At 33.7% G+C, this 13,871-nt stretch overlaps 2 protein-coding genes across 5 annotated transcripts in view; both read right to left on the bottom strand.

Annotated features, from left to right (window-relative positions):
- LOC133180900 (uncharacterized) overlaps positions 1-13,871 on the bottom strand; it is a 29,634-nt gene that overhangs the window by 1,848 nt on the left and 13,915 nt on the right. Inside the window, exon 1 of one of the 4 annotated variants that reach the window (XM_061315352.1) lies at positions 552-806. The exons of 1 other annotated variant lie outside the window; for it this stretch is intronic. The gene's annotated coding sequence lies outside the window, so the exon portion shown is untranslated. 2 more of the 4 variants (XM_061315351.1, XM_061315353.1) reach the window with 2 other exon arrangements.
- Positions 4,686-12,653, bottom strand: LOC133180897 (uncharacterized). The gene is made up of 7 exons (XM_061315347.1): positions 12,462-12,653; positions 11,945-12,021; positions 10,367-11,271; positions 8,729-9,459; positions 5,662-6,842; positions 5,184-5,377; positions 4,686-4,943 (listed from the first exon to the last, which is right to left on the bottom strand). The coding sequence occupies exons 1-7, from the start codon at positions 12,616-12,618 to the stop codon at positions 4,877-4,879; spliced, it is 3,312 nt and encodes a 1,103-aa protein (XP_061171331.1). The 5' UTR covers positions 12,619-12,653; the 3' UTR covers positions 4,686-4,876.

Here is a 13,871-nt window from a genome sequence, read left to right as displayed (position 1 = left end):
AACTGAAATATGTAGTTCAAGATGAAATTCGCTCCGAATCATCAAATATGAAAGGTGTCTATAGATAATCAATTTATAATTGTATTACCTCTTTAAAAGTTACGTCCGTCAGAAAACATACCCGACACATGGTGAGCTATTTTTGTTGCTAAGTACATTAAGATTGACTACAAAAACCTTTTCGGACACATAGAGATTAACGCTAATCGAACGATTTCTTAAACCCCTTCATGGACGCCTAGGATTAAATCGACCTATCAAATGTTCTACACGAACTTTTTCTCCCCCGGGTACAGATAAAATGCCTACAATCGAGTTATATACACTCTTTTTCGTTTAATCTGCAATAACCCAATGTCAAATGTGAAAAAAGGGTATACTTGTACCAATTACTGTGATTTTTTTTTTTGTAAACCCGTATCGAAAAAGAAGACAAAACTTTACCAGCCCATCTACTTTAGACCGTTAAACAAACTATTGGGCTATTTGCTACTAGAGCCATTTATAATTGTTTTTCAAGTTACGAAGCTTGTATGTACAAATAGTCTTACCTACTTTTAGTTGTCAATACATATTCCTCGTTTTTCATCCATCATTGAATGTTTTCATTTTAAAATCAGTGTTAAACTGAGCAACGCAGACTAGAAAGGACTTGTATTAATTAGGTGCCAAATAAAGCTTGATTAAAATCCAGTTGCGCCTTTTAAGGTTTAAAGGTCTGGATCGAACATTTCAAGCGACGTCAATTGTTTTGTTAATTTTAAAATGACACTGAAATAGTCAAAATATACATATTGGAAATATATACTGTTAAATACTTCAAAATACCGGCACGCAAGAACTTAATATTGCTTTACGCCCGATAGGTTCACTGATTTATCGTCTTTCTATGGTTTAAAAAAAGGGTTTAATATTAATTTAAGAGAAAACGGTGTATACATGACAAATTTAAATGGTTTCCGATCTTGACATAAAAGTTCGGTAAATAACAAAGGTAAAAATTAAAATCGGCTTTGTGACGAAGAGAAATTGCAATTTCTATTTAGGATCAGACCCTTATTAATTTGTTCTTAACACTCTTGAGAATTTGATTTTAACAGGTCTGTTCTCCCTATGTCGCCATTATTTAATTTGCCTGAGAAGAAATGCATATAATATCAACATTTTCATGCTCAACTATGTCTTCTAAAAACGGTGTTTGAATGCCTTGTAAAAATACTATCACCAAAAGCCCGTCAAGTGTTGCCCCCATGCACTGTAGAACATAATAGGACTGAACAGTTAATAATATTGAAGGGGCGGATTTAACACAATACTGAAGACACTAAAAAAACTTTTAAATATTACCCCCAAGATCACAACTATTAATTATAATATATATTTCACAAAATTCACAGAATTTCATACCAATTAGAATAAAACCAATAAACATGATTGATATTCTTGGAGGTTAGTGTCGAGGGGAGAGAGTAATATTTCATCTAACGTTTCAAAGATATTTTCAAACAGTAACAAATTAAGTTGATCTATTTCTATATGATTCGTTTTCACAAATTATTATAAATTCAGCACAGATAACACATGCATTTCTAACAATGGAATTCCAGAAAACAATAAAATGACGGAAATTGAACTTAATTAACGTGAAAAAATTGAATATTGAGAGAAAATCCCCAAATGATATGTAACCGACACAGAGAAAATGCTTAGAATCCAAAAATCATGTGAACAACAAATTTACTTGCCAAAATTTTTAGAGAGGAAATCAGTTGAAAATTCCCATTACGCCGTTGATGAATTTCAATTAAGTCTATCTAATGTGTAATATAGTTGTTCAAAAACAAAGTATACATGTAGTAACTTCGTAAATTGAAGCTAGTGGAATTCGTCTTATATGTAATTGAAATGATATGAAATGACGCTTCCTTTTGATAGAGAAATCAGAAAATATATTCAAATATGATTGGAACAATCAATATGAATTGGTTGTCTAATCCATTTCTAATTGTCCATTGTCCATTTTGCGAATCACTCTAAAATATGTACAAGAATATAAATGGTATATATACGAGTAAATGATTTACACATTTTTTTTTTTGCTCAGTTCATTAATTAATCATAAAGCTTGATCATTTTACTAGTTTGACAAGATTTTTGCATGTAGCGGGGATGACAAATCTTGTGTGAAAAAATGTAGCTAATAATATTGTGCAGTTAAAGACTGAAGCCGTTCATGGCTAGGACAATCCCCCGAGACAATACCTGGTATATATCTCAATTTTCAAAATTCAAGTTATATTTTTCAAAAATTGGGTTTTCAGTATCATACACTTGATTTCTTCATATAATCTCTACGCTGCTAAAATTTATCATTCAGAATTGTTCTCGCCTTAATCTTTATACAAATAGGATAACTCTGGAAAGAGTAACAAGGAACGACAACTCTTGCATCTACTCCTTTACTTCTGTGATGATAACAGAGTAATAAGGATCTATAGTTCTTGTATTAACTCCTACTTTTATAATGTATTCATATACAAAAGTATCATATTATGATTAAGTCATATTATTTACTTACAGTAAAATCATTTTATGTGCAGATAATTTCAATGCCCTCTCTGAATAGGCAAGCAAATATAGACAAGAATTCATACATTGCATTTCTTACAGAAGAAATGGTTTGATATAAAGAAGAGTTCATATCTGAGATGAATAAAGAATAGCTTTTCAAATACCATAACAAGTTAGAATAGTTCCCTTAAAAAATTAATGTAAAAGCTGTAATATTCTTTCATGGTAATTACAAAAAGCAGCCACTGAATGAAAAAAAGAGGAAAAATCACATCATAGTCCAACATTCAACTTATTTCGGGTAAAGTTAAATAAAGTACAAAGTACAAATCTATAAATTCCAAATTGATTTACAGATGCTAAAATTTTAAAATATCTGTCCATTTAGAGACATTAAGCAGATGAAAGTGCTGAAAAATTCAAATATTTCATATCTTTCTTCCCCCATGTTCATATCATGCATGTCCTAAGGAAATATCTCTCACCCATTTGCCAATCTGGTAAGTCAAACAGGATTAAAAGAAAAAACAAAAGACGGTCATTTTTAATCAATCTTTGTTTACATTGTAATTAGGATTACTTGATAAAAAACAGTAGGTGGAGGCAAAAAAATTTAAGTATCTTCAACCAGATCTATCTCAAAATCTGATTGATTCGTCCTTACCTTAGATTTCACCTTTCTCTAAAAAAGGGCATTGAATTCTTTTATTAGCTCTTTGAGAATGTGTTCTCAGTTTTTTTGGTGCTGCCATTAGAACCATAATTTTAATTCAATTTTTCATATAGATTTAGACAGCACTAATGCAGAATTTCACCAAAGAGCCATGATTTATATTTGCAATAAATTTTCAATATGTGAAAAAGTGAATGTATAGTGCTTGAATTTTACAGAGAAATAGACAAACATGAGTGAAAAAAAGCTTTCTTTGACCTCCATTGAAGGGGTTTACTAATGAAAATGATTTTGTCTAAATAGACACTGAGATTTCATTGCATAGCTGATAAAACTAACAAACAAAATCAACATTATTATTCATAATAATAATTAACGATCACAGCAAAAATGAGAAGTAAAATAACTTAATGAGTGACACAGATCATTTGTTTGAAATTCTTATTAAAAAATATCATGAAACAATGCCATTTATAATAGGAGTGTAAAAATTAAAATATCTATTCCAAACATTAAAAACAAAGAAAAATTGAAATAAAAGTACACTAGAAACTTCCATGAAACATTAACAATACAACCTTTCCAAATGAAATCTACAAAGAAAAAAAGATATGTACACAAGTAAAACAATGGTATCCTCATCATCTAAGTACATGTAACAGTAACTGTTTTCTTATCTTTAAGTTACAAAGATTGTAAGAAATATTGATTTCTTACATGTAACTACTAAAAATTATATAGTAAAACACGCTTATAACCAAGTGCCAGGAATGGATGACTTTGCTTCATTATAAGCGTAATTTTTTATATCTATTACATTTACAATATATTTCAAAGTTAAAAAAATAACTTTGCTGAATGTGTCAATTCATTATACGCAATTTTGCTATAAGCATGTTTTACTGTAAATGTAAAATTTCTCTGTATGAAAAACAGTATGTAAAAATAGTTGAACAACCTAAATAATCTCCATTTTGAATCACATCAAATGAGTTCAACATATATTACAATGCTCTAAGTTACAACTTCTTTGTAAAGTAAGCAACAATTTCAAAACTGTTACTAACACAAAAATAGACTAATCATAGCAATAACAACTGACAAAACACATAAGGTTCATGATTCATAATGCTCACCACAGATCCTCTTATTTTAAGGAGGCTGGGGGGTCAACAAATTAACCATAAGATATAACTTATTTTTTTAGATATGATATCTTAAGCTGTCAACTATCATTTGGCAATGAAAAAATTCATACATTTTAGTTTTAAAATTTGATCATTTCTGTATATCTTTATATGGAGCTCTTCTTCTAAAGGAGTTCAATATAGTCTAAAAATGGCAACGACCACCCAGCCCTCTTAAAAAGCAAATATTTTTATTATAATACTTTTTATAGGAATTCCTATGAAAGTTTTTTTTTAAACATATACATGTACAATATATATAAACCTCAAATCTATCAACAATTATAGTGTGACACTGTGGGAAAAATTTTAGACTTGAAAGAAATGGACTCCAGACAAACTTCGATCAAAAGCTTGGTGACATTATAATATTATAATACAGGTACATGTAGCTGTCTTATAAGGAACCTTGGCACTCTTCACTGGGCAAGAGGAGGCAACTCTTCTATGTGATTCCCCTCCGAGATAATTCCTCCCTCACTTTTCTGAGATAGGTGGAGTCTGGGTAACCACTAAAGTAATAAAGAATAAACTGGTAAAATATTTACATATCAGAGTACAAGTTTACATTTATGGAGGAGTGGTGTTTAACACAAAGAAAAAAAAATTTCTATATTGCACTTTAATATTACTTTCACATGGATATTATTATAGTTGTACATTTAGATGTAATTTTTAAATACATGCTACTTTGGCATATGAATAACTAACACCAAGATCACTTTTAAATGAATATATTAATATAAACATACTTAGAGGCATGAATTGATGTTTTGTGTGAAATACACCACTCTACAGTCCCTCGGCTGCTAACTCTAAAAACAAGATCTGCCTCAAACGCCTTCTTTAGGAGACGTAATATTTCTCTGCCCTCAGCAGAATTAGGGAGGTAAGCCTTGTGTTGAACCCCAGTGTATGCACTGCGACTGCTTGATCTGTCTTTTCTCTGAAAAACCACCAATATTGGCGATAAATCATAAAGTAGCTGCAAACCAATTTGTAAAATCATGAGATTTGAATTAATGGTATCTTAATTTACTGGTATAATGATTGAAATATTGTCATCAAATTTGTCTTTTATTTTCCCAAACAATTGGTATTAAATATTTTATGATGAAATTCGGTACTAGTGCATTTTATAATTTCATTTTCAGCACACATAACTAATACAGAAGAACTATTTTCTTTAAATTGTTATGACCTAACACAATTGTACATGTTCATTCTTACCAGTACTTTTCCACTTGGAATATCATACTGAATTTCGATAGCCCCCTCACAATACTCATACCCTGGGACAGACATGTTCCTTCTTGTCATGTGCGACATCGTCCCCTGCGGAAGGGATGAGTGAACCACTGTGCTCATTAACTGACTACGTGGGGAGGATTCCACTTCTTCAGACATGGTCTTACTGAGCGTAGAAGTGGAGTACATGGCTCCGCACTGAGGACATTTTGGTCCATATTTGCGAAACTGTCCTTCGATACAATCTGTACAAAATGTATGGTTGCATTTGTATAATGTTTTTGATTTTTTCATTTTTCCATGGCATATTTTACAGAAGGAGATTTTATCCACACTGGGGCTCTCCAGGTTGATAGGAAGACTGTGAAATTCTTCTTCGTTGTACTCTCTGGTGTAACTTTTGAATGCTCCATTGGAAGTCTGATTCAGCTTCAATTTGGATAATTCTCTTTCCATATTAAAGGGATCCAAGGTAACTGCAGCTTTTAAAGGAGTATTTTTAGCTGTGGTATTGTGAGTTGTTTTGGTTTTTGGTTTAGCCCCACCACTAGGTGGAGAGGTCGTGACCAGGGCAGGCTTCATAGCTGGTGGTTGCCTTGGAGATTTTTGTTCCTCTGGTTGTTTGGTATAAGTCGCTTGACTTGAAGGTCGATTTGAGCTTGGTGGACGAGGTGATTTCTTCTCCAAGTTAGAGCTGCTTCCATTGACTCTTAAACTAGAAGACATTTTCTTACTAGAACTATCCTCCTTGACTTTCTTATCACTAGTTGCAGATTCTGTCTTGGCCTTCAGCCTTGACATTGAGCTAGATCTCCGACGAGCTCGAGATGTCTCATTGTGTACCAGATCTGTTTTTCGTCCAGTATCTGTTGTTATGTCGTCTTTAATCAGTGATCTCCCAGCCACCATTTTGAGTTTGTTGGTGGTGGCTCTCCTCTTCTCCTGTAACCTGGTGAACCTGTCAATAGCCTCCGCTGTGGCGCGGTCCTGACCTCCGTCCAACAGAGACTGGAGAATGGCTATGGATGTAGCCACACCATCCTCGTCAGTGTTGACTAATGTGATCTCCTTCAGATGGGCAGGATCTCCCATCTCACTGTGGAAAATCAGGACACCATCCAGAAAACATTTGATGGAAACATCCAGAGGTGCTCCAAATACTCCTGTTCATTATCAAAGAGAGGGAAATAACATGTAAATCGATTCAAAATATCAATGATCCCCATTTTTTATGTTTTATTTTTAAGATAACCAGAAGTCTCTGACGAGACTGTAGCTCTACTGGTTGTATTTATAAAGGAAGATAAAAGTAGCACTTGGACTTGAAACTTTGCAACAGCAATCACTAGAATAATAATCCTTGATTTAGTCTCTTTTGTGGCATAAAACTGTAGGAGGAGTAGCCTTTTAAAACAATTCTACAAAAATTTTCATTTAAGTAACCATGGCAACATCATTCAACAAAATCAAAAAACAATAACACCAATTATGTATCTCTGTAGTCTACTTGTATGCCACATTATACTGAAATCAGACAAAAAGTGTAGGAGGAGTAGCGTTTTTAAAGTTTTTAAAGAAAATTTCTATTTTTAGTAACCATGGCAACACTGTTCATCGAAATCCGAAACTGGTACAGAGAATTATGTATCTTAGTGCAGTTTACTTGTGTGCTAAGTAATACTAAAATCAGACCAAAACTGTGGGGGTAGCATTTTGAAGGTATTTCAAGGAAATTTCTATTTTTAGTAACCATGGCAACAATGTTCATCGAAATCAGAAAATCAATATAAAGAATTATGTATCTTAGTGTAGTCTACTTGTTTGCCAAGTTAAACTGAAATCAGACCAAAACTGTAAGAGGAGTAGCATTTTGAAAGTTCTTCACAGAAATTTCTATTTTTAGTAACCATGGCAACACCGTTCATTGAAATCAAAATCCAATACACAGAATTATGTTTCTTATTATAGTCTACTTGTGTGCCAAGTAATATTGAAATCAGATAAAAACTGTAGGAGGAGTAGCATTTTGAAAGTATTTCACAGAAATTTCTACTTTTAGTAACCATGGCAACACCGTTTATTGAAATCAAAAACCAATATACAGAATTATGCATCTTAGTATAGTCTACTTGTGTGCCAAGTTATATTGAAATCAGATTAAAACTGTAGGAGGAGTAGCATTTTGAAAGTATTTCACAGAAATTTCTATTTTTAGTAACCATGGCAACACCGTTCATCAAAATCAAAAACCGATACACAGAATTATGCATCTTAGTATAGTCTACTTGTGTGCCAAGTTATACTGAAATCAGATCAAAACTGTAGGAGGAGTAGCATTTTGAAAGTATTTCAGAGAAATTTCTATTTTTAGTAACCATGGCAACACCGTTCATCGAAAACAAAAACCGATATACAGAATTATGCATCTTAGTATAGTCTACTTGTGTGCCAAGTTATATTGAAATCAGATCAAAACTGTAGGAGGAGTAGCGTTTTGAAAGTTTTTAAAGAAAATTTCTATTTTTAGTTACCATGGCAACACCGTTCATCGAAATCAAAAACCGATACATAGAATTATGTATCTTAGTGTAGTCTACTTGTGTGCCAAGTTATATTGAAATCAGACCAAAACTGTAGGAGGAGTAGCATTTTGAAAAATTGTTTACAGACGGACGGACAGACAGACAGACAGACAGACAGACGGACGGACGACGGACACCTTACTATCGCATAAGCTCTTCTGGTCTCTGACCAGTAGAGCTAAAAATTTGCTTTTTTTATACTGAGCTAAAAAAAAAACACATTCAAACATACATGTAGCTCTCATATTGTTCTTATCAATATACCATTTGATGTACACGTAGGTCTTAAATGGTCTTCACATGTTTCCTATTCATTATAGAAACTTTTTTTAAAAATTAGATTTATGAAATTCCCTCTTATTCTCTATTAAGTTGCATAAAACTGGGTAATTTTTATTCAACTAGCATAAGAATTATGTTTATCTGACAGAATCAGATAAATTTTAATGGACAATAGCATGACATACCTGAGCTGATACAAGGCAGAGCAAGGGATGGAATCCAGAGTTTGTTGGCATACTTGAAGACATTGACGTAAGTGAGAATAAGCTCATACAAACACCTGTCAGGTAGATTATCCAGCCAGATTGGACCCACAGCATGCAGCACATGTGTCACCCTATCAGGCAATCTTCCCCCTGCACGGGTATGCATTATCTCCCCTGTCGATAACATCCCATTCTTCTTGACAAATTCTTCACATTCTCTCTCCATGGTGGGACTAGCAGCCCTAGCAATTGCACCAGCAACTCCAGCACCATTGATAAGACTCCCATTGGCTGCATTGACTATTGCCACGGTGTTGACCTCAGTGATGTTACCTTGACACACGGTGACCTTGAGTGATCCTGCATTAAAAGTAAAGCTGTTGGCCTGTGAGTGGTCAGACATCAAGGCTGCTCTCTGACTATGCTTCAGGGCCTCAAACTGTGGCTCCAGGGAGCTGTAATGAGATGAAAGCAGCCTGTCTATGACCGAGGAGGAGGAATCTTTTTTCTCAGCAGCTTTGTTTGTACTGGGTTTAGCACCTTTTTCTAGAGCACTGCTTGTACCGGGTTTAATGCTGATGTGGTTGCTCTCCTTCATAATGCTGTTAGATTTCACAGTTGTTTTGGATGATTTAGATGCCCCTCCTTTCTGCCTGCTTGTGTGAGGGAGACTGGAGAAGTTCTCAAAAGTATTATTGGCATCGTCAAACCTGTAATTAATATATATATATATATATATATATATATATATATATATATATATATATATATATATATATATATATATATGTAATTATTTATTATGTTAATCTAGTACATTAATTAAACATAGGTAATCAAAGATTACAAAGCTCACCTTGACAAATGTTATCTGTTTGTAAGACAAATCTCACACCAAATTTTTTTTCTAGTTAGTGTGCATCCTGAGATCAATATCCATGCAATAGGACTTATATTTACTTGCAAATGGACCTACTCAAAAAACTTTAACCTGTTCACTCGTCCAGAAAATGTATGCCACATCCAGAACTCAGAGCAAGTCTGATAGCATCCATCCCTGTTAAATCATCCATGAAGTTTAAACATAACAGGCCATATACATGTAGTTATAGAGCCACTTCAAAAACTTTAACCTGTTCACTCGTCCAGAAAATGTAGGCCACATCCAGAACTCAAAGCAAGTCTGACAGTGTCCATCCCTGTTAAATCATCCAAGCAAGTTTAATCATAACAGGCCATATAGTTATAGAGCCACTCCAAATATACATTACCCTGGTCACTCATCTAGAAAATTAAGGTCAGATCAAGCATCCGAAGCAAGTCTGGTAGTATCCATCCCTATACGTATCATCCATGCAAGTTTGGTCCAGGTAGGGTTTACAGTAACTTGGGAATGGACTTGCTCCTAAAACTTCTACCTGATCACTCATCTGTAAAATGTAGGTCAGAGGAAGTCTTGTAGTATCCATCCCTAGATGCATCATCCATGCAAGTTGGGTCAAGGTAGGGCTTATGGTTACTTGAGAATGGACTTGCTCCTAAAACCTAACTAGGATGCCAACACTCTATATATATTTTAATCATAATATCTGTATGTTTCTATTTACTAAACCTAACCTTTTGGTTCCCCTCCCAAATGACTCCTCCTCTGAGCTTTCATCTGCATTTGAAGGAAAAACTTGAATAGATTCTCGACCATTTACACTCTGCAGACTCAGATAATCCAATGGACGGTCTACTTGGTTCTGGTAGCCAGGGAGACTGTTTTCATTGATAAAAGATGTTTTTGATGTTGGATCCTTGTAGTCACTTCGAAGATGAGATTCAGCAGATGTTGGCACTTTCTCAGACTTAGTAAATAGTCTGTCAGTCTCTTTATGGCTAAGACTGCTTGATTTATGAGTCGATGAAAACAAGTCATCCAGCTGAGACTCTGAATATTTACTAAGTTCTTGAGTCCACTCTGCTCCAGGACTAGTAATAGGACGGACATTACTGACCCCTGAGATGGATTTCACCTGAGTTTCGTGATCTATTTCCATAGGTAAGTTCCTTCTGTCTCTGTAATCACTAATGCTGGACTCCTTGTGTTTACTTACTTCCTTCTCTCTAAAAAATGCACCATTCTCATCTTCATCTTCTAAAGATCTGTCATCACTTTTACTCCAGTAAGGAGCTTGGTTCTCCTGTCTACTGTTGCTTGATAGAAAACGTTCTGATGACTCTAACCTGTCTGATTTCCCATTGTGACTAGGTTGTTTGGAGCCGCTCAGACTTTTCTGCAAGTTGTATCCCTTGTTCAATGCTCTTGAATGAATCTTCTCTTGCTGATGTAAATACCGACCAATGATTTCCCATCCCATTTCAATTTGAAACATATTTCCCTCAAGAATACAACATCCTGCGGAGTCAAAGGTCAAGGACAATCCAATAATATACAATAAATGGTCTTTACAGGCCGTGACAGATTCAATAAGAAGAGAAACAGCAGGATCTACCCTGGCTTGGATAGTGGAAAATATCTGGAGAGCAAAAAATAAAATGTTCAAAAATTAAACAGTCTTCAAATTGTTAATCATTTAAAATGTAACTATTTTTCTTTGAATTTAGAATTTGATACAAATTTTGTGTGTATCATTATCAAAATGTCTCTGAAAATCTCATGCATCATCAAAAATAAACCTTCCTGCTCACTGTCAGCTGCAGAACTGAAGGTCTTTGGGACAGAAAATTTGGGTACACATACCAGAGATCTTTGTCTGTCAAATATCTGTCTCAGAGAGCTACAGTTCTGCAGCTAGCTCAATGTAGGATTTAGGCTATACATCTAGTTCAATTAAAAAGTTCCTTTTCATTTTTTTTTTCTATTTTTAGAAAAATATTCACAAGTTTTCAAAGTTAAAGTTTGTTACTTTTCATGCTTTACATTTAGGTAAAAAGCCAGTCCAATAAAGACAAAGAAGTGTATGAATTAAATACATAGCCAAAACACTTGCAAATTTGTTATATTTGATTTTTCTTTCACTCTTAATGAAGCCTTTATGTTGACTTTCATGATGACAGTGCTTTTTCTTTAACACGAATTCAAAATTTCGGGCAAAACATATGGGAAAAATGTCAGTGGACAGACAAATGGACAGACCAAAAACAATGTGCCCAGGTCATCTAACATAAGGGCATAAGAGATCATCTTACTTTAGGGGGTAGAAAATACATATCCACTTCCCTGCCAGCCACTGTATGCTCCTCAATGGACATAACTTGTGCAGCAACTGAAAGATAGGTTTGAAAATTTCATCATTGGAAATCATTGTACCTCTATAAGATAATTCAATAACAAGTTTAAAAAATGATTATAAATCACTGGGTTGTCAAATTCCAAAATTTTGTAATTTCTCAACTGATCTAGTCACCTTATTTCATATACAATATTTTGTATGATACTAGTACATTATTCCATGCTTCATGTGTTTAATTGACTCTCATTTTCATCAGTAGTAAGGATTATATTTTATATTTCACATGCAAATACTTTAAACATGTTAAAGCTATGAAATGTTAAAGTCTATCAATCAATGATTCCACAAGATCTTAAACAATGCTCTTTGTAATTGCAAATACTTAATGGATAATTATCAAAATCCTCAACTTAATTTATCACTGTGACAATACCTGCGCTACATGTGCTTATTTTTTGTTGTTATGAATTTACCATGACTCTCTTGAAAAACAATAACAGCATCATTATTCATCAATGGATAGTAGATCTTTTCCACTGGACCCCCGCCATGTTCTGGTTTACTGAAGTACACCCTCAACTCGTCCTCTCTTGTTGTTGAACCAAGACATGTGACCCGAATGCTCGACATGTTTTCGATCCTTCAGACAGGAGTTATGTTTTATTCGTAACCATTACAATTCCTACAAAATAACATTTTATTTCACTGAATATTTCATTTCTTTGGCTACAATTTGTAAAACTTACAATATCTTGAGAGGCTATCTCAATAGTCAAAAGACATTATTAATATTATAAAAGACTTCTTTTATATGTAGATTTTTTTTACAACAAGTAGCAGATGGTTTATTTTCAAACTTTGCTAGTAAAATAGCTTAAGAAAAATATAACTGTGAAATCACTTATTTTTCTGGGGGTGGGGTGGGGTTGGGGGTCGGGGTGTTAAAATCAAAATAAGTGATTTTACAATAAAATCTGGGTACAAAATTCCTATCCACCTACTAGAGAATGAATGTTTTTTCTGCAGTTTTCCCATTTTAAGAAATATAAATTTATATCAATTTCTCGGTTTTAAAAAGACTTCTTATACTCCTGGGATAAGTCACAGGTGCCTGATTTTAATCTATATGCCTGATACCTAATACATTAAAGAGAGTGCAGCAGGCTCAATAGACTAATGTACAAGAAAAGAGAAAATCTTAATTGAAGTCTGTATATTCATCAAGCAAATTTTTGTGTGAAATCTTCCCAGAATTTCTTTGCTACCTGGCAGAATTCCATGCCACATACAATGACGAATATAACAGGCCTGCAGTTATCATGATGATTTAGTTCTTGCAGAGAGCTAGAAGAAACAAAAAATAATAATTGCATGTAATCTACTTGTAATGCTTTTCATTAAAAATGCACTAGGCCTTTTTAGACTCTGTTATGGAAATGCAACATACAAATGACGTCAATGTGACGTCACAGTCTAGACAGTGGTTCAAAGTTTAAAGGCAAATCAAAATTACACTGTTACAAGTGTAACCTGTGTGAAGGTTTTTGATAATTCAACTGCACTCCCTTTAACAGCCACATCCTAAAACATAATTTATCATTTAAATTAAAACCAAAGCACCTGTCAGCATGGTCATTGTAGGATAAGTCTAGTGTAGAAAAACATTGACAATCTGAATCATAACTTGTATTGATATACCGCAAAGACTTTGATAAGGAAATAACATCTAGACTTTTAAAATAATTGAGGTTATCTCTGAAAATATTTATTTTCTGGGTGTTTCATACATAATTTGTAAGATACATGTATGCTACATGTATGTATGGCAACATACTAAGAAATTTAAATTCTTAAGAGATGGCTGTAACCATTAATGTACAGAC

Source organism: Saccostrea echinata, unplaced genomic scaffold (assembly GCF_033153115.1).
Source record: "Saccostrea echinata isolate AGI-Se365-2 ecotype Australia unplaced genomic scaffold, CSIRO_AGI_Sech_v1 ptg000008l, whole genome shotgun sequence".
In the NCBI taxonomy this organism is placed as follows: domain Eukaryota; kingdom Metazoa; phylum Mollusca; class Bivalvia; order Ostreida; family Ostreidae; genus Saccostrea; species Saccostrea echinata.
This window is presented reverse-complemented; position numbering and strand designations above follow the sequence as displayed.